The 22,992-nt window shown below is 45.5% G+C and overlaps 1 protein-coding gene across 1 annotated transcript in view; it reads right to left on the minus strand.

Moving 5' to 3' along the window:
* The window catches only part of LOC137433553 (uncharacterized), a 75,084-nt gene that overhangs the window by 40,010 nt on the left and 12,082 nt on the right, over positions 1-22,992 (minus strand). The window contains exons 2-6 of the mRNA XM_078786151.1: positions 14,776-14,922; positions 14,261-14,428; positions 6,067-6,231; positions 802-886; positions 330-683 (exon numbers count right to left, since the gene is read on the minus strand). Coding sequence (XP_078642277.1) covers positions 330-683; positions 802-886; positions 6,067-6,231; positions 14,261-14,428; positions 14,776-14,922 — 919 coding nt within the window. The remainder of the gene's footprint in view (positions 1-329; positions 684-801; positions 887-6,066; positions 6,232-14,260; positions 14,429-14,775; positions 14,923-22,992) is intronic.

Raw genomic sequence — 22,992 nt, forward strand, 5'->3', positions numbered from 1 at the left:
AACTTGAGAACGGCTGAAATGATCCAATTAAAACTTGGTACAAGTGTGTATAATGATGTAATAATGTGGGCGGAGGCATATCGGTTGACGTCGTGATGTCAAAGAGTGTTGTTCCAGTTAATCATTGCATAGAGTATCCCTCCTGCTTTGGCTCCTCGCAGGAATAGATGGACCACGAGAGACAGAGGGGCAACAAACGTATGGTAAGGAGAACACAGGTGGTCAAATCTCTTTACAAAAACCAGCACGGACAGTAAAAGGAAAACATTGGTAAGTAAGCAGAGTGATAATTTGAAAACGTTTTTGACACATACAGGTAAGATCAATACCTGATGTGAAGCGGTCCAAGGATATGCCAATAATTGTTATTCTGTGAATAAAGAACAGTCCCTCTCCTCTGATCGTCTGCCGAATGAAACGAAATACTCTCACAAACCCGGAGGCACCTGCAGTCATCAGCAGTGAGAGTGCAGAAGCAGCAGCGCGAGCCTGTGGTAGCAAGCTGTGAACTCTTGGGCAAGCTTTGTTTTGAGGCAACGCGAGTTTGTGGGAATTCTCAGCACTGGACTCCAAGTTAGCGCTGGTTGCATTGTTTTTTGTATTTCTCAAGTGTTTCAACAGGGATCGAGGTGGAACCTGTTGGTCTTTGGAGTGTGCAACTGTGTTGCAATCACTGTGCTTATCTGCAATGGGAAACAGAGGATTGTAAAGAGGATCTCACCCAAAATAATTTATAACATTCTCAAAACATTCAATGGGATAGAGGAGACTCTTGCTTAAATGATATTTAGTGTCACCAACCTTCGTCCTCATCAGGCTTCATATGGGAAAGGAATTTCAGCAGGAAGCAGCGGCTTTTAAATTTCACTTCAAGCCAGTTGCTGTCCTAAGAAGAAACAGGAAAAATCATTTCTTAGAACCATGACAGTTTCAGGGAAAAACAAAAACAAACAAACACAAACACACTTTGAGGAAGAAGAAAACTTGATCCATGAATCATGATCCCTTACTGAAACGGAGGTGGAAACTTCAAGACCTGAGAGGACTCCACCCACCTTCTGAAAGCCGCATATGGAGATAACAACCAACAACACGCACGCGCGCACGCTTTAATATCACAATATCATGAGATCTTGAACAAAGAAAGACGTACAGGAAAGTAAAGTCCTTTTAAGTTTGATTCAATCAGAGAAATGGCGTTATTTAATGTGAGAATTTCCAAATGAACCTTCAAGGAGAATGATCATGAACGTGATTAAGTCGACAGCCGTGGCCAAAAGTATTGACACCTTTGCACCTTTTTCAAAGAATGCACCATTTCTCCCAGAAAATTGTTGGAATTAAAAAAATATTTTGGTATCCACATTTGTATTTCTTTGGTTTTCAGTGGAACAAAACAAAAATTAAGCTGAAAAAAAACCACTAAATATTAGCTTATTCCACACACAAATCCTAAAATGGCCCGGAACATATTATTGGCACATTTTAGAAGTTGTTAGAAATAATTCTCAGATTAAGATCTCAGATTCAATTTAAAGCAGGTGATTCTGCCTTACTTTGGAATTGAACTCACCTGTGGTGAGGTGCAGGTGCCTACAATATAAAAATCACTCATTCAACCAGTTTGAATAGAGAAAAGGAGTCATTCTGCTGTTTTGTGTCACTGTGTGGACCACAATGAGCATGGAGAGAAGAAAGAAAACTGGAGAATTGTCTGAGGAGGTCAGGCACAGATTGAAGCAAATCATGGACAATCTCAAGGCTACAAGTCCATCTCCAGAGACCTTGATGTTCCTGTGTCCATGTTCCTGGTAATGTTCCTGATAACGTGCAACGTTATCAGAAAGTTTAGCGCCCATGGCACCGTAGCCAACCTCCCTGGAGGTGGCCGCAAGGGAAAACTTGATCGAAGATTGCAGCGAAGGATTGTTCCAATGGTGGAGAAAGCACCTCGATCAACAACCAAACAGATTCAAGCTGGCCTTCAGACACAAGGTACGACAGTTTCAACTTGCAACTTCCGTCCCCAACTCAATGAAAGAGGATTATATGGTAGGAGACCCAGGAGGACCCCACTGCTGAGAGAGAGAGAGACGTAAGAAAGCCCGACTGGAGTTTGCCAAAACACACCTGAACAAAAAAAAAATCCTTCTGGGAGAATGTCCTGTGGACAGACGAGACCAATTTAGAGCTTTTTGGTAAAGCACATCATCTCTATGTTTACAGAAAACATAATGAAGCCTTCAAAGAAAAGAACACCTTCCCTACAGTCAAACATGGAGGAGGTTCAGTGATGTTTTGGGGTTGCTGTGCTGCCTCTGGCACTGGGTACCTTGAATGTGTGCATGGCATCATGAAATCGGGAGATTACCAAGCTGGGTCTCCGTTGAAGGTCATGGGTCTTGCAGCAGGACAATGACCCCAAACACTTCAAAAAGCACCCAGGAATGGTTCAAGACAAAATGCTGGACTGATCTGAAGTGGCCAGCAATGAGTCCAGATCTAAATCCCATTGAACACCTGTGGGGAGATCTGAAAACAGCAGTTGGGAGAAGGCACCCTTCAAATCTGGGAGAAATGGAGCAGTTTGCACAAGAAGAGTGGGACAAACTGCCAGTGGAGAGGTGGAGGAAGCTCTTTCATGGCTATGCAAAGCGCTGCGCTGCAGTGATTTTGTCCAAAGTCTGTGCTACCAAATATTAAGTCTTGTGTGTCAATAATTTTATCAATGCCATTTCTTTTTATTTTCTGATTTGAAAGGATGTATTAAGTTCTGAATCAAAAACAAAGGTTCTGTAATATTAACAGCGAAATAAAGAATTGTGGAGACCAAATACTTTTGTCAATTTCAACTTATTTTTAGAGAAATTGTGACTTATTTGAAAAAAGTGCAAGGGTGCCAATATTTTTGGCCACCACTGCACAAGGAAAAATAGGTAAGTTCAAGGCAGCAGGAGGCTATGAGGCCCATCAAGCCTGCACAATCATGCTAACATCTTAGTACTCTTCCATCCCCACGACTTCAAGACACATCCCACTAAATTTTAAAACGACCCATTCACTCTCCTGTCATTACACTTGCAGGGAGACCATTTCATGCATTCACTACGCACCCAGTCAAAGTCTCCTGCATTATTCTCATTCCAACTTCTCTTCTTGGAAAAAAAAACTACAAAAATTATGCCCTCTTGTTCTGTCAGTCCATTTTGCTGGTAAATTATTCTCCACTTATATTGTCTAAACTCGAAAGCCTTCATTATGTGAAACAACTCCATCAGATTCCCTCACGAGCAATTCCTTTCAAATGTAAAAAGTCCCATCTGTTCAGATGTTCTTCATAGCTGAGTCTAACTAGGCCTGGGATCAAATCTCACAGGAGGCCTCACTAAATTCCTGAACACAATTCATCAATCTCATTCAAATCAACCAAACAATAAAATGGAATAAGAGATGATAAAGTATATTTTCCAGACAATGAAGTCATATCAACGTCACGCCAATCAAAAAGTCCAACACAGAGTTACTTTTCCAAGATAAAAATTACTTTGTGGCTGCAACTGAGGGAGCAGTTAGAGAATTGCCATGTCAGCCGGTTAATTGAGGGAGCAGCGACAGCCTCCCCATGTCAGCCGGTTAATTGAGGGAGCAGCTACAGCCTCCCCATGTCAGCCGGTTAATTGAGGGAGCAGCAACAGCCTCGCCATGTCAGCCGGTTAATTGAGGGAGCAGCTACAGCCTCCCCATGTCAGCCGGTTAATTGAGGGAGCAGCGACAGCCTCCCCATGTCAGCCGGTTAATTGAGGGAGCAGCTACAGCCTCCCCATGTCAGCTGGTTAATTGAGGGAGCAGCAACAGCCTCGCCATGTCAGCCGGTTAATTGAGGAAGCAGCTACAGCCTCACCATGTCAGCCGGTTAATTGAGGGAGCAGCTACAGCCTCGCCATGTCAGCCGGTTAATTGAGGGAGCAGCTACAGCCTCCCCATGTCAGCCGGTTAATTGAGGGAGCAGCTACAGTCTCCCCATGTCAGCCGGTTAATTGAGGGAGCAGCTACAGCCTCCCCATGTCAGCCGGTTAATTGAGGGAGCAGCTACAGCCTCCCCATGTCAGCCGGTTAATTGAGGGAGCAGCTACAGCCTCGCCATGTCAGCAGGTTAATTGAGGGAGCAGCTGGAGCGTCGCCATGTCAGCCGGTTAATTGAGGAAGCAGCGACAGCCTCCCCATGTCAGCCGGTTAATTGAGGTAGCAGCTACAGCCTCCCCATGTCAGCCGGTTAATTGAGGGAGCAGCTGGAGCGTCGCCATGTCAGCAGGTTAATTGAGGGAGCAGCTACAGCCTCGGCATGTCAGCAGGTTAATTGAGGGAGCAGCTGCAGCCTCGCCATGTCAGCAAGTTAATTGAGGGAGCAGCTACAGCCTCCCCATGTCAGCCGGTTAATTGAGGGAGCAGCTACAGCCTCCCCATGTCAGCCGGTTAATTGAGGGAGCAGCTACAGCCTCCCCATGTGAGCCGGTTAATTGAGGGAGCAGCTTCAGCCTCCCCATGTCAGCAGGTTAATTGAGGGAGCAGCTGCAGCCTCACCAAGTCAGCCGGTTAACTGAGGGAGCAGCTACAGCCTCCCTATGTCAGCCAGTTAATTGAGGCAGCAGCTACAGCCTCCCCATGTGAGCCGGTTAATTGAGGGAGCAGCTACAGCCTCCCCATGTCAGCCGGTTAATTGAGGAAGCAGCTACAGCCTCCCCATGTGAGCCGGTTAATTGAGGGAGCAGCTACAGCCTCCCCATGTCAGCCGGTTTATTGAGGGAGCAGCTACAGCCTCCCCATGTCGGCCGGTTTATTGAGGGAGCAGCTACAGCCTCGCCATGTCAGCCGGTTAATTGAGGGAGCAGCTACAGTCTTCCCATGTCAGCCAGTTGATTGAGGGAGCAGCTACAGCCTCCCCATGTCAGCCGGTTTATTGAAGGAGCAGCGACAGCCTCCCCATGTCAGCCGGTTAATTGAGGGAGCAGCTACAGTCTCCCCATGTCAGCCGGTTAATTGAGGGAGCAGCTACAGCCTCCCCATGTCAGCCGGTTAATTGAGGGAGCAGCTACAGTCTTCCCATGTCAGCCAGTTAATTGAGGGAGCAGCTACAGCCTCCCCATGTCAGCCGGTTTATTGAAGGAGCAGCGACAGCCTCCCCATGTCAGCCGGTTAATTGAGGGAGCAGCTACAGTCTCCCCATGTCAGCCGGTTAATTGAGGGAGCAGCTACAGCCTCCCCATGTCAGCCGGTTAATTGAGGGAGCAGCTACAGCCTCCCCATGTCAGCCGGTTAATTGAGGGAGCAGCTACAGCCTCCCCATGTCAGCCGGTTAATTGAGGGAGCAGCTGCAGCCTCGCCATGTCAGCCGGTTAATTGAGGGAGCAGCTACAGCCTCGCCATGTCAGCCGGTTAATTGAGGGAGCAGCTACACTGCTACAGCCTCCCCATGTCAGCCGTTTATTGAGGGAGCAGCTACAGCCTCCCCATGTCAGCCGGTTAATTGAGGGAGCAGCTACAGCCTCCCCATGTCAGCCGTTTAATTGAGGGAGCAGCTGCAGCCTCCCCATGTCAGCCGTTTAATTGAGGGAGCAGCTACAGCCTCGCCATGTCAGCAGATTAATTGAGGGAGCAGCTGGAGCGTCGCCATGTCAGCCTGTTAATTGCTGATCACTTCCAATGTAAACCTGGGTTTCAGTCTCAACTCCTCTGTCTGGTCAGCAATGTGAATGCACAGTTTATAATGAGCTTCATGATGTTATTTGTGCATTTGTCTGCCTGTTCTATTCCACCTCTGGGTCACTTGAGCCTTTGTCGTGAACCCAATAAGTCTGGCCTCAGATTTGTGAGGTGGCGTATGATGGGGCGCGGAGGGGAGGGGGGGGGGGGGGAGGAGGAGGGTCTCTCAATGATAATAAAAAAACAAAAACAACGGCCTGCCTTATGGGAAAGATTGTTCGAATATCCGATTATTAAACCCATTTTATAATTTGCAAATCTCCACGATATTGAAAAAACCACAACAATTATCAATCATTCACTCACCTGAAGCTTTCGCCAGAGCCAGAATATGAGGAAATCAAGCATCTTTGGCAGCAGAATAACAAACCAGAAAAAATACCACAAATCTGGATCTTGCCAAAAGGTGAGTAATGATTTCTGTCTGCCAGCGGTATAAAACCAATCAATGAATGTTTTATCCTGTTCAGGCTGAAAAAAAAACACAGGAATTAAAAGCAAACCCATGTAGAGTGAAAAACATGACACATTGCAAGAGCAAGTGAAAGTTTTGATGCATTTGAAGTACATGATACAACATGTTTATTTGGACTTGTTAAAATATTTAAATAGAGAAATAAAAATGTACCACACAAACAAGGATCATGCGAGTGCAACACTGATTTTATTGCTCAAGCGCAGCAATGAAGAAACGTCAGTGCCAGTCAATGCAACTTGGAGCCGGGACTGACAGCCACGCCAGCGCTCAGACATTCCAAAACCTTGTACCTCTTCATTGCCAGAATATAAACTCTTCTTCATCACAAGAGCACAGCCTCGGCCAAGGGCCCTCAAAAGGCGGACCACGGGCCACATCCCCATCCCCACCAATTAATTGATCACATGGTGTTAATTTAGCTGTTAAATAATTCCTGAGTTGATGCCCTCTAATGTTATATTCTCATGATATATTCCATGTTCCACCTGGTGGTGCTACACGGTACACAGAGAATTTATGCTCTTTCCCCCCTCCCCTCTCCACACACTCCCATGTGAGGCCGCGACCATATAGCCTATGTTAACCCCTCACACAAAGTTGTATTTTCACTCCGAGTTTGGAGTTTGTAACTTAAAAGATGTGGCCGTGCATAGAACACATACAAACAAAGAGAATGATATTTTTTGCCATATACACATATATACATATATATATATATATACACTAGTGGGGTCATGCGTGGGAATCCCACAGGCATGGACGTATGTGACATTTGGACATCTTGATTTAGGTGCTGCACGTTCAATTTTACAAAATGGTTACTGGCAATTCATCATATCCAGAAATGATGTAATGAACACAATTTATTATTTCACATAATATGTGACCCCTCACTCCTCTCCACCTGACACTCTCCTCTCTCCACCCTCACGCCTCTCCAATCCCACTCCTCCTCACACTCCCCTCCAATACCTCACACTCCCCTCCAATCGCTCCTCACTCACCTCTCCAATCGCTCCTCGCTCTCCTCTCCAATCGGCCCTCGCTCCTCACTCTCCAACCCCTCGCCCCTCACTCTCCAACCCCTCGCCCCTCACTCTCCAACCCCTCGCCCCTCACTCTCCAACCCCTCGCTCCTCACTCTCCAACCCCTCGCTCCTCACTCTCCAACCCCTCGCCCCTCACTTTCCAACCCCTCGCCCCTCAATCTCCAACCCCTCGCCCCTCACTTTCCAACCCCTCGCCCCTCAATCTCCAACCCCTCGCTCCTCGCTCGTCTCATTCATTTTGGAAATGGAAGTTTCCACGCAACACATGAATTGTCACGATCCTCAAGAGGAAGTGTCTCGTAATCATCAAATGGCAAGTAAATTACATTGTGAAAATTAAAGATTTCAAATAAACCTATTTAAAGTGTATGCGCACATAAATAATAAAAAAAAACGAAGAAATATCTCTCGGTAATTTCCTGAAACATATTTTAGTCTTTACTTCCAGATAATAATGTTGAATGAAATAAGAACGAAAAAATATATGTCGTTTTTGTGACGACTGTCATCCAAAGTAAAAGTAATATATCTTAACGGAAAAGAAAAAGCGAATTTTTATTATATGTCGACATTTTCCCCGACTGTTATTTTCGGCGGTGTATTTTCGTGTGTCATCGTGGCGCGATTTTTAAAAATATATCTCTGCATTTTCCCGTGTATGCGTGAATGTTCTAAATTATTTGTGACACCGAGTCTAAAACCATCGATAAAAATTAAATCAGATGGTGAATTCGAGATAAAATCGTGAGGGTGACTCTCAATGAATGGGCTTTATGTTACAGGCCTTTGAGAAATCATTTCGTTCTATAAACGGAAACTTTCATGGGATTGCCTTACCGTTTTTTTTTTTCAACCGAGTCTAAAACCATGTTGGCGACTGTTAAAAATGAAATGATATATCGAATTAGAGTTGAAATAAACCTGTGTGAGAGAGAAAGACAGCACGGGCCTAACTAGACATACCTCAAAGCTATTAGAGTTAATAAAATGGTGGATATTTGTTTACATGAAGCCTCTCCAAGAATGGGTGGAGCTACTCTGTAAACGGAGTAAGCCACACCCCCAGACAGACAGAATCACCTTTGTCTATTATAATATATATATATATATATATATACATATATACATATATACATATATACATATATATATATATATATATATATATATATATATATATATATATATATATATATATATATATATATATATATACAGACTTGGCATTTAATATGGAATTTTTTTTTTTGTGGGGGTGAACTTACTTTTCAAGTTGACTTAGAACCAAAAGTTCATTGGAATTATGTTGAAATTATTCTAGATTTTGTTGATGTGACCTTTGAAAGAAACAAAATCCACATTTGACATTTCGAAGCAAATAAATTGATCCTTGAAAGTGATGTAAACTGATATTGAACTCAATTCACGGACAGTACTATGTTAAACTTCTGTACGTTTTCCAGAAGTATTTCTTTATTTTGCCCCTTTCGCCAAATTTTTTTTTTTTTTAAACAAAAGTTAAATTACAACGGGGATTACTGACAGTAAAATTACAGTTCAGTATGTCGTGTAACCCCCACGAGCATTCAGGAGAGCACGTACACGTTGAGGCATGCTGTTCACGAGATTTGCCAAGGTTTGGACAGGAATCGATTGCCATGCAGTGACAATAGCCTGCTGCAATTCACGCACAGAGGTAGGCTGCTGGTCCAAGTTGTCGATTTGACGCGTTAATTCTGCCCACAAGTTCTCTATGGGATTCATATCCGGAGACATGGCAGGCCACTCCATATGCTCAACACCATGGTCAGCAAGAAAGTGTTGGATCATGCGAGCACGATGAGGCCGTGTATTGTCATCTTGGAAGACAAAGTTTCCTCGAAAGGCTACACGAGCAAATGGAAGCAAAGTTTCTTCCAGAATGGCCCTGTACTTGAACTGGTTCAGGTTTCCATTCAGAACAACCAGGTCAGTTTTGCCCCCTGCATGAAAAGCAGCCCAAACGGTCACCCCACCACCTCCAGCTTGGACTCTTGGCACTATACAATCTTCGTTGTAGGCTTCATGCACTTGTCTGCGCACTCAGACATGGCCATCTTGACAATAGACCAGAAATCAAGACTCGTCACTGAAGATCACGTGATTCCAGTGTCCTAGCTGCCATTGACGGTGCTCTCTGGCCCACTGCAATCGGCGCTGGCGGTGTTGTCTTGTCAGGTGTGGCTTTCTCAGGGGACGCCTGGCACGATAGCCTGCTTGAACCAGTCGTTGGTTGACTAGCCTTCTGGATACAGGCACATTTGTCAGTTGCTGACACTCAGCCCTAAGCCAATTAGCTGACTTGGTACGGCCATTGCGGACTAACCGGTGCATCTGGCGATCATCCCTCCTTGTGGTTCTGCGGGGATGTCCTGGCCTCGATATTGGAGGAGGGACACTCCTCTGAGCATTTCGTTTCGGGATCTTTGACACCTGACCTTGAGTGATGCCATACTGCCGAGCAATAGCACACTGTTTCATGCCGGAATTTCGTAAAGCCACCACTCCATGACAAACAGCATTGTCGAGTTGACGGACCATCTCCAGAGGAAGCGGCAATAACTTTTGTAGACGTGCAGCAGTTTTTTTCCACTAACACAGAACGCAACAACCCTTATATGCCAGATTGTGAAGCCAATCGTCAAATGTACCTGTCCGTACATTTTGTCACGCCACCTGTGATATAATCCTGTTATAGACTTCTTGCTGCGACAGACAATCAGAGGCATGGTTCTTTTAACAAAGAAATCACCGAAGCATAAAAGAAACTCACCAGATTGACATTCTGAGTTCAGAAAGGAAACCCAAGTCAAGAAGAAAAAAATATTCCATATTAAATGCCAAGTCTGCATATCGTCACGTGAAAAAGTAAGTACACCCCATGTAAAGTTTTGACTTTTTCAACATATTTCAACATACAGCTATTTGATCTTCATTTCAACAATATTGATAGATAAAGGTGATATAATATAACAAATATCATGAAACATTTACATTTTGTAGTCCATTGTATAATTTAAATAAACATAAATGCAAATTTTGCATGTGGAAAAAGTAAGTACACCCCTACATTTATCACTACTTCAAATACCTAAAATTAGAATCAGGTACACCAGCTCAGGTGCAAATGATTACAACATCGTTAGAGAGGATCTTGGAGGAACCTGTCTTATTGGGACAAACCTCAGACATTTAGTTTGGTTTGCTCTTTGTTGTTGAAGTGTGTGGCATCACCATGCCTAGATCAAAAGAGCTCTCTGAGGCCTTCAGCAAGAAGGTTAGAGATGCCTACGAGTCTGGGAAAAGGATTTTAAAAGATCTCCAAACAATTTGAAATCAATCATTCGACTGTCCGGAAGATCATCTTCAAGTGGAGAAGATTCCAAACAACTGCCAACTTGTTCAGGCCAGGCCGCCCCAGCAAGTTCAGCCCGAGTGCAGACCGCAAGATGCTGAAAGAAGTCTCTAAGAACCCCAGAATGTCATCACGGGACCTACAGGTAGCTCTTGCCACTGTTGATGTCAAAGTGCACGAGTCTACCATTAGAAAGAGGCTGCACAAATTTGATCTACATGGGAGGTGTGCCAGGAGGAAACCTTTGCTGTCCAGAAAGAACATCAGGGCAAGACTAAAGTTTGCCAATGAACAGCGAGGCAAAGACCAGCACTTCTGGAACAATGTGCTCTGGAAAGATGAGTCAAAGGTAGAGCTATTTGGCCACAGTACCAGAAGACATGTTTGGCAAAAAACAAAGACAGCATTTGACCACAAGAACCTGATACCAACTGTAAAGCATGGTCGTGGAAATATTATGGTTTGGGGCAGCTTTGCTGCATCAGGGCCTGGGCAGCTCACCATCGTACAATCCACTATGAATTCTTCATTGTACCAGAGGGTGCTTGAGGATAATGTGAGGCCATCTGTCGGAAAGTTGAAGCTCAACCGAAAGTGGACCTTGCAACATGACAATGACCCGAAACATACCAGTAAATCCACCAAGGAGTGGCTGAAAAGAAAGAAATGGAGGGTTCTGGAATGGCCAAGTCAAAGCCCGGATCTAAATCCCATCGAGATGTTGTGGGGGGATTTGAAACGAGCTGTGCATGCAAGAAACCCCTCAAACATCGCACAGCTGAAATAATTTTGCATGGAGGAGTGGGCAAAAATTTATCCCAGTCGATGTCAGAGACTGGTAGACAGTTATAAGAAACGCCTACTTGAGGTTGTTTCTGCCAAAGGGGGCAATACCACCTATTAGAGCCAAGGGTGTACGTACTTACTTTTTCCACATGCGAAATTTGCATTTATGTTTATTTAAATTATACAATGGTCTACAAAATGTAAATGTTTCATGATATTTGTTATATTATATCACCTTTATCTGTCAATATTGTTGAAATGAAGATCAAATAACTGTATATTGAAATATGTTGAAAAAGTCAAAACTTTACATGGGGTGTACTTACTTTTTCACATGACTATCTCTCTCAACGAGGTCGTGGAATGAAATGGTGCTTCAAGGTGGCCTGAAACCGCTCGCGCGGGAACTGCTCCAACAATGGCGTGCAGTCGCTCTCCACAGCGCAATGTACGTGAGGCAATCAAGGCGGCGCTCCTCCTTCGCTCCCCACTCAGTCTGAAGCGCCAAAAATCCCACAAACTGTCACCCCCACCTTCTTGTCACGGTCAAACCGGCCACGAAGGCTAACACTGCTCTTCCTCAGCACCAGCGCACCGAACCAGAACAGCCGCAGCCGAGCGACTCAAAGCACAAATCAAACCGTCTAATACGCAGCCAGAACCAGACGACCGAGAGACCAAGATGGCGAGACGCATCACTTTTTCCTTCAGCTCTAGAATCTTCCATGCTGACGTTACACTTTGTCCAATCACCGAGCTCCACTCGATCATCCCATCGAGCCTCAACCAATCATGAAGGCCGGGGCGTGGCCTCCTCGTTACGAGTCGTTGGGGGGGGGAAGGGGGGGGGGGTTGCGGAGTCCAGTCATAGTTATTTACCCCCACGATTGTAAGATCGCACAGATGTCCTCTACAATGTTCACTTCCTACCACTATTCATGTTGGTGAAACCGATGTAAACTTTGTTTCGTCGGCCAAGAACCTTGGTGTGGTTTTCGACTGTAACATGACATTTTCCAAGCAAGTACTTCAAACTTGCAAATCAGCATACTTTCAGCTGCGAAAGATCGCATCCATTCACCACTTTCTTACTCCTCAAGCTGCTCTAACTCTGGTCTGTGCCCTTGTCCTCTCAAGGCTAGACTATTGTAATTCTTTGTATCCTGGCTGCCCTCAGTTTCTCTTGGATAAGTTACAAAAGGTTCAAAACTCTGCCGCTCGCCTTGTCTGTAAGGCGAAGAAGTCTGACAATGTTACTCCGCTTCTTGAATCTTTACACTGGCTGCCTGTCTCTGCTCGTGTGCAACACAAAATTTGCACACTATGTTATAAATCATTGTGTGGAACGGTACCTCACTATCTCTCCGATTTGCTCACTCTCTATGAACCTCGGCGACGGCTTCATTCAAGCGACGACTCCATGACCTTAGAGCCGCCGCGCAGCAGCACCAAGTCGTTTGGCGAGAAATCCTTTTCCTTTGCTGCACCTCTGCTCTGGAATGACTTGCCTTCCTCTGTTCGACATGTTGACTCTCTTCCTGCCGTTAAAACCTCCCTCAAAACCTATCTGTTTCACAAGTCTTTCAAAGTCTAAGTCCTGTTTTCCCTTTGGTTTGAGGTGGGACAGAGATCGAGAGTATGTCTGTGTACATGTGCAGGGGAGGGAGGGGAGGAGGAGGGGGAGTACACATCTGTGGGTTTTGAATGGGGAGGGAGAGGAATCGGGCAAGAGTGAAGGTGTGTCTGTGTGTGTGTGTATGTTTGTGTATGTGTGTGCGGTGTGTGTGCGTTCGCATGATAATGTAAAGCGCCATGAGGGTCGTTTACTCTGCTTGATGGGGCTATATAAGACTCCTTCATTATTATTATTATTATTGTTCGGGAATGTTCGGATGACGTCGAAGCCCGTGAGGTGGGATTTATGTGCCAATCGGCAAATGCTGCCCCTGTCGGGCCTGGTGGCGTGCCGAGCGAATTCATCCATTTGTTACAGTTGTTGTAATGGCGGCCCTTTTTGATGCAATAACAACGAAGGGAAAAAATCACAGGGCAATTACACACTGGGGTTTAGCCTTAAGCCCTACCTAATTAGCATAGCTCCACCCCACGTATGGAGACACATATACGATCTTACCCCGACATTCGACACGACTGGGGTACATCGAGGTGGGTTCTTTTTCTTCGCGACACTCAGAATCGTATAAAATAGCATGCTCCATCTCGACTACGGTATTTCATTATATACCCCCACAGACGTAACAATATATATAAAGCTCGTTCAAACGACTGACTCACCGACTCTGACTGATACTAATGTTTGGTACCTTCCGGGTGTCATAGAAAGCCCAAATTTGGCATGCTGATGGATATCGAAACCGGTACACTGGGAAAAATCACAGAATCACAGAAAGCGTCCCATAAATGAATATTTCCTTTTAAAAACCATAAATGTGGCAGAAAACAAAAAAGAAACCTGAGTCGATATCCAGCATTTGAAAATTGTAATTTATGCAAGTGTAAACGGTGAAATAAACACGACAATAATGTCCATAAAGGGAAAAAAACGTCCGTAAATGAAAATTTCCATAAAAAACGTAAACGCGTCCATGAAAAAGAAACAAAAATCATCCATCAGCAGGTCGTTGATGCTTGCCTATGATCATAAATCTTCTATTTGTTATGTACCACTGCACTTTTTGCTTACAAGGTGTAAGCATAACCCACGAGTATGTATATACACAAGCTTTGAAATTGAAAAGCACATAATCTGTGGACAATTTTCTCCAGACTTACCAGTGGGATTGAAAATATGCTGTATATCCAATCATGAAAGGTCGTGTGCGGATTGTGTGGAGGTGGAAACAGCTTTACAAAGAAAATAAAGATCGAGGTAAATGAGGCAAACAGCGACAACAAAACTGCTGCTATGCGGTAACATGTTTTTGTCAAGCATTTCAAATTCTGCAAAACACACACACACATCATTTCGTACACACAACTTTTGTTCACAATCATTTTGATTGGTCAATGGTAATAGCTATTTAAAGTATCAAACACTTAAGATGTGTCACAACATCAATTCAACAACATCAAACGTTCTCTATAAAAGCCGGCGGACATCGCTTGATGGAGATCCATCGAACAGGTAACCACTGGGCGCTTCCGACGAGTTAAAAACGAAAATGAAAGCGATTTTGCTTTTTGTTTGGAAAAAGCATTTCATGTGTGCTTTGTTGTTTTAATGGCTTGAAACTTTTTGTTTTAAACTTTTTAACTTTTAACTTTTACTACAAGTATCATTGACTTACCGGAAACCATGACCAAAGCAGGTGCAGAAAAAAAATAATGGAACACAGGAGAATAAGATAGTAAATTGAACTGCACAAGATGGAATTGTTGCAAAATCCTTGTGGCACTTCCTGTTTGGCTTTGGCCCAATCATCGTGTGATTCCTTCTGTTCAGGCAGAAAATGAAGAATATGAGACAAAGGTAGCGAAAGTGAGTGCACAGATTGGAGGAGATCAGATACAAGTATAAATGAAATCACAAAATCCATCATTCAGTGTCGTCATCGATATGAAACTTCACACATGATACGGCACCGTTTTTACTACACAAGAAACAAATTGAGAAAGCATTCTTAGTCTGCACAGGAAACATGCATGAGAAGCCATGAGAAGCCATGAAATGGACAGGAAGTGAAACGTCTTCCCGGATTGAAGGAATGTGCATTTGAATCATCCCGTCACTCCTTGAACCGCTTGGTCGTGTTGCATCGTTTTTAACCTGTGACATGTCGCAGGTCCACAAGACCTTTGTGTTGCTGGTGTTGTTGTGGTTATTGTTGTGGGTCTATTTTGGAAATGTGCACCCATTGGTCTTTTTTTCATCCAATAAAATCATCAATTTTCATCCAATCGACTTGAAATATCAATTTACCATTTGAGTTTTGTAATCAAAATTTCAACAAAGCTTTATTATGAGTATACGGAGAAGGCAAATAAATAATTTAGTCAAAAGGACAAAGGTCAGTATCACAGAAAATCGTCAATTTTCATCAGATTGACCTGAAATTTTAAGAATTGGCATATTGGGTCATATTGGGTCACTGAATTGGTTCAGCAATCAAAAGCTAGTTGAGTTTATGTTTGTCTCGGCCATGGTTGAGCCACGCACTTGCGACTGAAGGCTTTTACCTTGTCTCCTTCCTTCTCTCCTCCTGTATTACCTTTCTCCACAATAATCCTTTATCTGCATTTTTCATCGTTTTTGTTCAGGGTGCCGGTGATAACCTGTCTACTCTTCGCGAAACACCGTCGGATCTTTGCAACTGTGATGCCTGCCCCCCGCTCTCACGTGATCGAGTCATTCTCGCAGGAAGCCCCTCGTCGATGCGATAAAGCATTATGCATAGATATAGATGACATAGATACAACACGCCTATCTCGACAGTACAGCGAGCCGAGGTCATGCGGCTGTGACGTCAACATGATGTCACACAGTGCTCCAGACATCCTGGTGAAGCTAGCCTCATGTTGGTAATACCATGGACAATGGCAAAAAGTTGATTGGGGAAACGTGCATTAACTCTGTATCTACGAGATCCAATTCGACCATTTGCAGATCATATCTGTCATATGTATTCAAGAAAATTTCAAAATATCTTCGACGACATGGCAGATTTTACAATTAATTTGAGAACGTCAATGTTCTCCAATAGTCATTTTTGATGCCCACGAGCAAGAGATGTTCTCATAAAATAAGAGTCAGAATACATGATCCTTTGAAGAGACATTTTGGGAATTTCCGCTTCTGGTCCGGTCTGGAGAGGACGCTGGCGTTACTTGTTCGCCGCTTCTCCGACTGGGCCATTGTACATAGTTTGCTTTTCTGGTGGTCGTGGCGGATTTTTGACCGTTGGGTCTGCCCTCTGCTCGGTCCCGGCTCTGCTCCTGGCTTCGCCTGCCCGGCTCCTCCACTGTTTCCTCAGGCCCGCTCCCGTTGTTTGTGGCCGTTGTTTGCGGCTGTGGCTGTTTGCCGCTGTGGTCTTGATTAGCGGCTGCGGTCGTTTGCCACTGCGTTTGCCGCTTTGCCTCCTCGACCTTGGCCTCGTACTCGTCCCTTCGCTCCTGCCTGGCATGGCTCTGAGGTACTCCGCCGCAAGGCTTCTTCTGCTCAATACTCACTCCACCCCATCATGCATCTCTGCAATCAAGTACCATGGACTCCTGCGACGACCCAGATACATTCATAGAGGCTCCGGTCGTAAGTTTGTTTACTTACAAACAGGTCACTCCATTCCCGTACTCTGGTCGGCTCAGCGCACTCCCACTCATCGTCCCAGCGCACCTGGTCACAGCAACGCACACGATCGCACCTCCTGTCTGCAAACCCTGGCTAAATCACCTGAGTTCATTCCCACCGTACAAAACAACATCAAGCTCACCCTGTTCAATACCCAGTCCCTCAACAACAAAAGCCTCATCCTGAACGACTACATTCTGGAAAATAAACTGGACTTTCTTTGTCTCACTGAAACCTGGCAACAACCTCTGGACTACTTCTCACTCAACCTCACTACACCCAATGGATATTCTTACATCAATAAACCACGCTCGGAGGGCCGAGGTGGTGGAATTGCCGTAATTCACCGACACGACATCAAGACCAGCCTCATCTCCATCTCATCTGCTCCATCATTTGAACACCTGGCTTTTAAACTCTCTTTGTTACACACAGTCAGTCATGGCTGTCGTCTACCGCCCTCCCAAACCACACCCATCATTCCTGTCTGACTTCTCCTACTTTCTGACCCAGCTCTGTTCCCTCACCCCCTCAATCCTCCTCCTCGGTGATTTCAATATCCACATGGACTCCACTGACTCCACAATAACCACTGACTTCACTGATTTACTCACCTGCTTTAACCTCACTCAACATGTCAACTTTCCTACCCATAACCGTGGGCACATTCTGGACCTTGTCTGCTCTACTGGATTAATTTTGCACCATCTCTCTGGCTCCGACCTCACCCTCTCTGACCACTTAGCCATCACTATGACCATCAACATCCCCACCCCAGCACCAGGGCATTATCGCACTATCAACTTCCATAAGCTAAACGCTCTTTCACCGACCTCATTGTCATCCACCCTCTCTGAAAAAATGTCCACTTCTCCCTTCGTTGACCTCCACACCCCTTCTGACCTCACTGACTACTACAACCACACTCTCTCCTCCTGCCTTGACCAACTTGCACCTATAAAAGCCAAAACAGTTTCTTTCACCCATTCTGCTCCCTGGTTTACCCCTGAACTCCGCCTGATGAAAACTCGTGCTCGCCAACTTGAAAGACTCCGCAATAAAACAGGTCTCACAATTCACTCCCAAGCCTACAAGGACCACCTACAACACTACAAAGATGCCCTCTCCCACGCCCGCTCCGCCTACTACTATCAAATTATCCACTCTGGCTCTGGAAACCCAAAAGCACTCTGCTCTACAATAAACAAACTCCTCAGCCCCCTGAACACCACCACCCAGTCATTCACAGTAGACAACTGCATCTCCTTCCTTTCATTCTTCCAATGCAAAATTGACAACATCTACAACAGCTTAACCACCACCGCACCCACTCCCCCTCAAACCACCTGCCCCCCCCTTATCCTGCCAACCCCTGTCTCAATTCTCCCCAGTCTCCCCTACTGACCTCTCTGAACTCCTCAGAGGAATGAAAACTACCACCTGCACTCTTGACCCCATCCCCTCCAGCTTTGTCAAGGCCTCCCTTCCTGCTCTCTCTCCACTTATCACTGCAACAATAAACTCCTCCCTGTCTACAGGCATCGTCCCACCATCCCTCAAAATTGCTGCTGTTACCCCCATTCTGAAAAAACCTGGACTCAACCCTGACACCCTAAATAACTTCAGACCCATCTCCAACCTACCCTTTCTGTCAAAAGTTTTGGAACGCGCTGTAGCCACTCAACTCAAACATCACCTCTCTGCCAATAACCTGTATGAAACATTCCAATCCGGATTCCGCTCCAACCACAGTACTGAAACTGCTCTCCTCAAAATCACCAATGACCTTCTCCTCTCCTCTGATGCTGGCAACCTCAACATTCTCATCCTCCTCGACCTCAGCGCCGCCTTTGACACCATCAATCACACCACCCTCCTCACCCGACTTGAATCCACCTTTAACGTTACCGGCACTGCCCTCTCTTGGATCAAATCATACCTCTCTGACAGACGCCAGTTCATCTCCATCAATAACTGCAAATCCCCCACTGCTCCCCTCCCCCAAGGTGTCCCCCAAGGTTCAGTTCTCGGCCCCCTCCTCTTCATCCTGTACCTGTCCCCCCTTGGTCACTTAATCCGCCGTCATGGTCTCCAATTCCACTGCTTCGCCGATGACATCCAGCTTTTCATCTCCACCAAGTCCATCTCCACCACCACCCACTCTATCCTGACTCTGATTCCCTAATAAGGGGTCTCCCATGGGATCAGGGGGACTCCCGCAAGAGAGAGGGGGGGGGGGGGCTTGCAAGTCCGGATTGTAACCCATGCCTTATTTACCAACCAATTGCTCTGAGACCCAATACAGCCCTTCTACTCAATGGTCTGCAGGATTACTCATAACAAAAACAACAACAACATGCATTTTAAAAGGCCATTTTCCCTGCTAGAGCACGGGTTAGCCTTGCGGTCCCCATGACAATCTTCTCCATTTTGCCCTATTTTCTGCATCTCTCCTTGTTAACCCCCTTGCCCGCTTTTCTTCTTCCACCATCTTTAGCCAGGTCTTTCTCGGTCTTCCCCGTCCTCTACTTCCTTCTACATTCATTTCCATCACTCTTCTCAACCAGTCACTTTCATCCTTCCTCAACACATGACCAAACCATCTCAACCTGTTCCTCTTCACAGCATCAATCACAGGCTCTATTCCCATCATCTTTCACAATTCATCATTTGTCTTCCTCTCTCTCAACGATACTCCGCACATCCGTCGAACCACTCGCATTTCCACCCTTTCCAACCCTCGTTGCTGCTCTACATTCATTACCCATGTCTCGCTCCCATAAATCATAACACTTCTCACACATGCAGCATACACCTTTCCCTTCAGCTTCAACGACACTCCCCTCATCATCAGCACGCCACTCAGTTCCCGAAACTTCTTCCATGCACATCTCACTCTAGCAACCGTTGCCGAGTCCGATCCACCTTCTCCATTCAGCATGTCTCCGAGGTAGCAAAATGTTTTCACACCTTCCAGCTTCACGCCGTCTCCAAGATCCAACTCAACATTTCCTCCATCTGCAGCTCCCTCTGTGCACACCTCACATTTGAATGTAGCTGCCACACTGGTTAATGACCCTCTCAAACCACTACATTTTTGATGAACCCACTCAGCACACATTGTACATTGAATGGAGTTCACTCCGACACCCTTCCGACACACAGCACACGGCCACTTCCCAGTTCTTTCCACCTCACCACATGCTTTACCACTTGCCATCACCTTCGTCTTTCCGATATTCACCTTCAGACCTTTTGTCTCCATACATTCCTTCCACTTGTTCATATTTTCCTTCAGTCCATCCATATTTTCCACAATCAACACCAGATCATCTGCATACAACAACTCCCACGGTAAACCCTCCTTTACGTTCTGAGCCAGCACCTCCATCACAGCTTCAAACAGTAGTGGACTTAGTACCGACCCCTGATGCACGCACTCCCACCCTCACCTCAAACTCACCAATGTTCCCGTCCTTCGTCCTTACAGCTGTGCGCGCTCTTTTGTACATTGCCATCACTACTCTGATCAACCATTCCTCCACTCCTAACTTCCTCAATGCCCATGTCAATACTTTGTGTGGAACCCTATCGAATGCTTTCTCCAGATCAACAAACCCAAGAAACAACTTCTTCCTCTTCTCCATGTACTTCTCCTGCAACTGCCTCACAATGAAAGTGCGTCTGTCGTTCCTCTTCCTGGCATAAATCCAAACTGCATTTCGTCGATCTTCACTTTCTTCCTTATCCTCCTCTCCAACACCTTTTCCAATACCTTCATTCCATGCTCCAATAACTTTATCGCTCGATACGAGCCACAGTCCAGAGGGTCACCTTTCCCCTTGTTTTGAGGGACGAGGGTACTCAGTTCCCAATCCACTGGAATGCGGCCTTCTTTCACCACCAGATTACAGATCTCTGTCATTCTCTTCACACGCCAATTTCCCGCTGCCTTCAACATATCTCCCACAACTCCCGTCGGCCCTCGCGCTTTTCTACCCTGGATTACTCAATTCTACCCTGGATTTCTACCCTGGATTACTGCAGGATTACTCAATGTAAGATTATTTGGTTCCCAAACAACTCAGGTCTCCCATGGGATTAGGGGGACTCCCAGAGGAGGGGGGGGGGGGGGGGGGGAGGGGCCTTGAAAGTCCGGATTGTTACCTGTCCCTTATTTACCAACTAATTGCTCTAAGACCCAATACAGCCCTTCTACTCAATGGTCCACAGGATCACTCAATGTTAGGTTTGTTGATTCCCTATCAGGGCCACACACTTGTGAGTAGCCCACACACTTGTGAGTAGCCCACGCAATCGCTTGCTAACTACCCGCAAGCTAGACATAGAACACAAGACACCTTCCGTCACTGTCACTACCTTTACACCTGCCGTCGACGGCATGAAAAGCCCACCTCGATTCTTGAAGCTCAGTAATAAGTAAGATGATGAATACTGTGGATTGGGGGAAGACATATCAATTGAACTCTGCACTCAGGACATGACAGCGGTACGAATACATTCCGAACAACAATCCAGGCTCGGTAGACGAGATTGTTATCGACGACGAGACCGTGTTTGGGCAGATCTACGTTCCCTCCATAGTAGGGTCAATATACGAAAAAAAACTCACCTAACCCCCAGAAAATTGATACAAAAGGTTTTTCAATGGATTCTGGTACCATTGGGCATGCTAAATAACATACTAAAAATCTAGTAACATCTGACTTCTGGAAAGGGGTCATTTTCAAGATGGCGTACAAGATGGCCGCCGGGAGCCTAAAATGGCCATATCTCAATTATTATTCAACCTAGAAAGGTGGTTTTGGTGTCTAACCCTAGGTTTTAGGGCCCAAGGAATCCAATTGAATCAATAAAATTACCATCAGTTAATTATTTATTGACAAGTCCAAGATGGCATTCCAAGGTGACATCCTGATCCACTAAAATGGCTCTGTCGAATAGTAGTCAACCTAGAGAGATTTTTTCAGAGTGTATACCTAGGTTTAAGGCACCCAGGAAATCATCAAAATTACTTAAATAAGCACAAAGTAATGAGGTAATCCAGTAAGCCAGGTTTACCAGCCCATTAGGCATTTGTTGTCTTATACAGTTAGTCGCTATTCATCGTCATCCTCTGACTCCTCTGGAAGAAACTTGTTATGTGGATTGTCACATTCTTCAAGTTGGCACGGTCCACAGGCAGTAGTACATGGTAGTCCATATCGTCTACAAGAGCAGCGGAGTGTCTTGCAGGCAGTGGAGCAGTTACAATGAATGACCTTCAAGAGACTGTCTGGAGCAGCGTTCATTCTTGACATGTGGGACAAACTGATTATCCTGCAGGCTCCACCCCCATTTCCTGGCATCCATACCCTCTTCTTTTCCCATCCACACCATGATCTGGTAGTACGCTCTACGACAGTGAAGTTTGGTAGCAGATTCAGTTGGGGGCAGACGTTCGGGTGTTACAAAAGACGAAGCAGAGACAACCTTCTTGCTGAAGGTGTTATATCGCATTGTTGCAAGGGAATCTTTGCACTTGCCACCAAAGAGGATAGCCATTACTCGGCATCCAAGGTCATCGATCACCTCTGTGGTCTGGTTTGGGATGGTGAATGTGTTGGCACAAGACCGAAGGACAGGGTCTCCTTTTACAAGCTTCTGGAAAGCAGTCTTTTAGCCAACACCGAAAATCCGAGAAGTCGTGTCACAACCGGTCATGGCATGGATGAATATCAACTGAAAACACATGTCATGTCCGAGGATTTCTTTTAGACGGTTGATGTCATACACTTTAAAACTGCCATCAGCTTTGGACTTGTCTGATCTGAAATAAAGGCTCTTACTGTCTCCCTGCGCATAGTAAAGGAGTAAGACAAGGAGATCAGTATCTTCTCCAATCAGTGTAGTGGTGTGTAGAAGAGATGCCTCCACTGTAGCCTTTACTATATCTACGTCAGCATCTCCAGGTGCATTGACCACAGTGCAATACCTTTCTTTCAGTTCATCACTTATCATCCCGATCAGTCTCTGTTTATTGATATCTCTTGACAGGACCTCCTCCTTCTTGCCGGAGAACTTTGTCTCAGCAGTGAAGCTGACAACCTAGAAAGATGTTACCCTCCCCTTGCCCCCTTCCTCCCCTTCCCCCCTCTCCCCTCACCTTCCCCCCTCCCTCCCCTACCCCTCCCCCCACCTTTCTAGGTTGAATAATACC

Source organism: Myxine glutinosa, chromosome 10 (assembly GCF_964187855.1).
Source record: "Myxine glutinosa chromosome 10, kmMyxGlut1.1, whole genome shotgun sequence".
NCBI lineage: Eukaryota > Metazoa > Chordata > Myxini > Myxiniformes > Myxinidae > Myxine > Myxine glutinosa.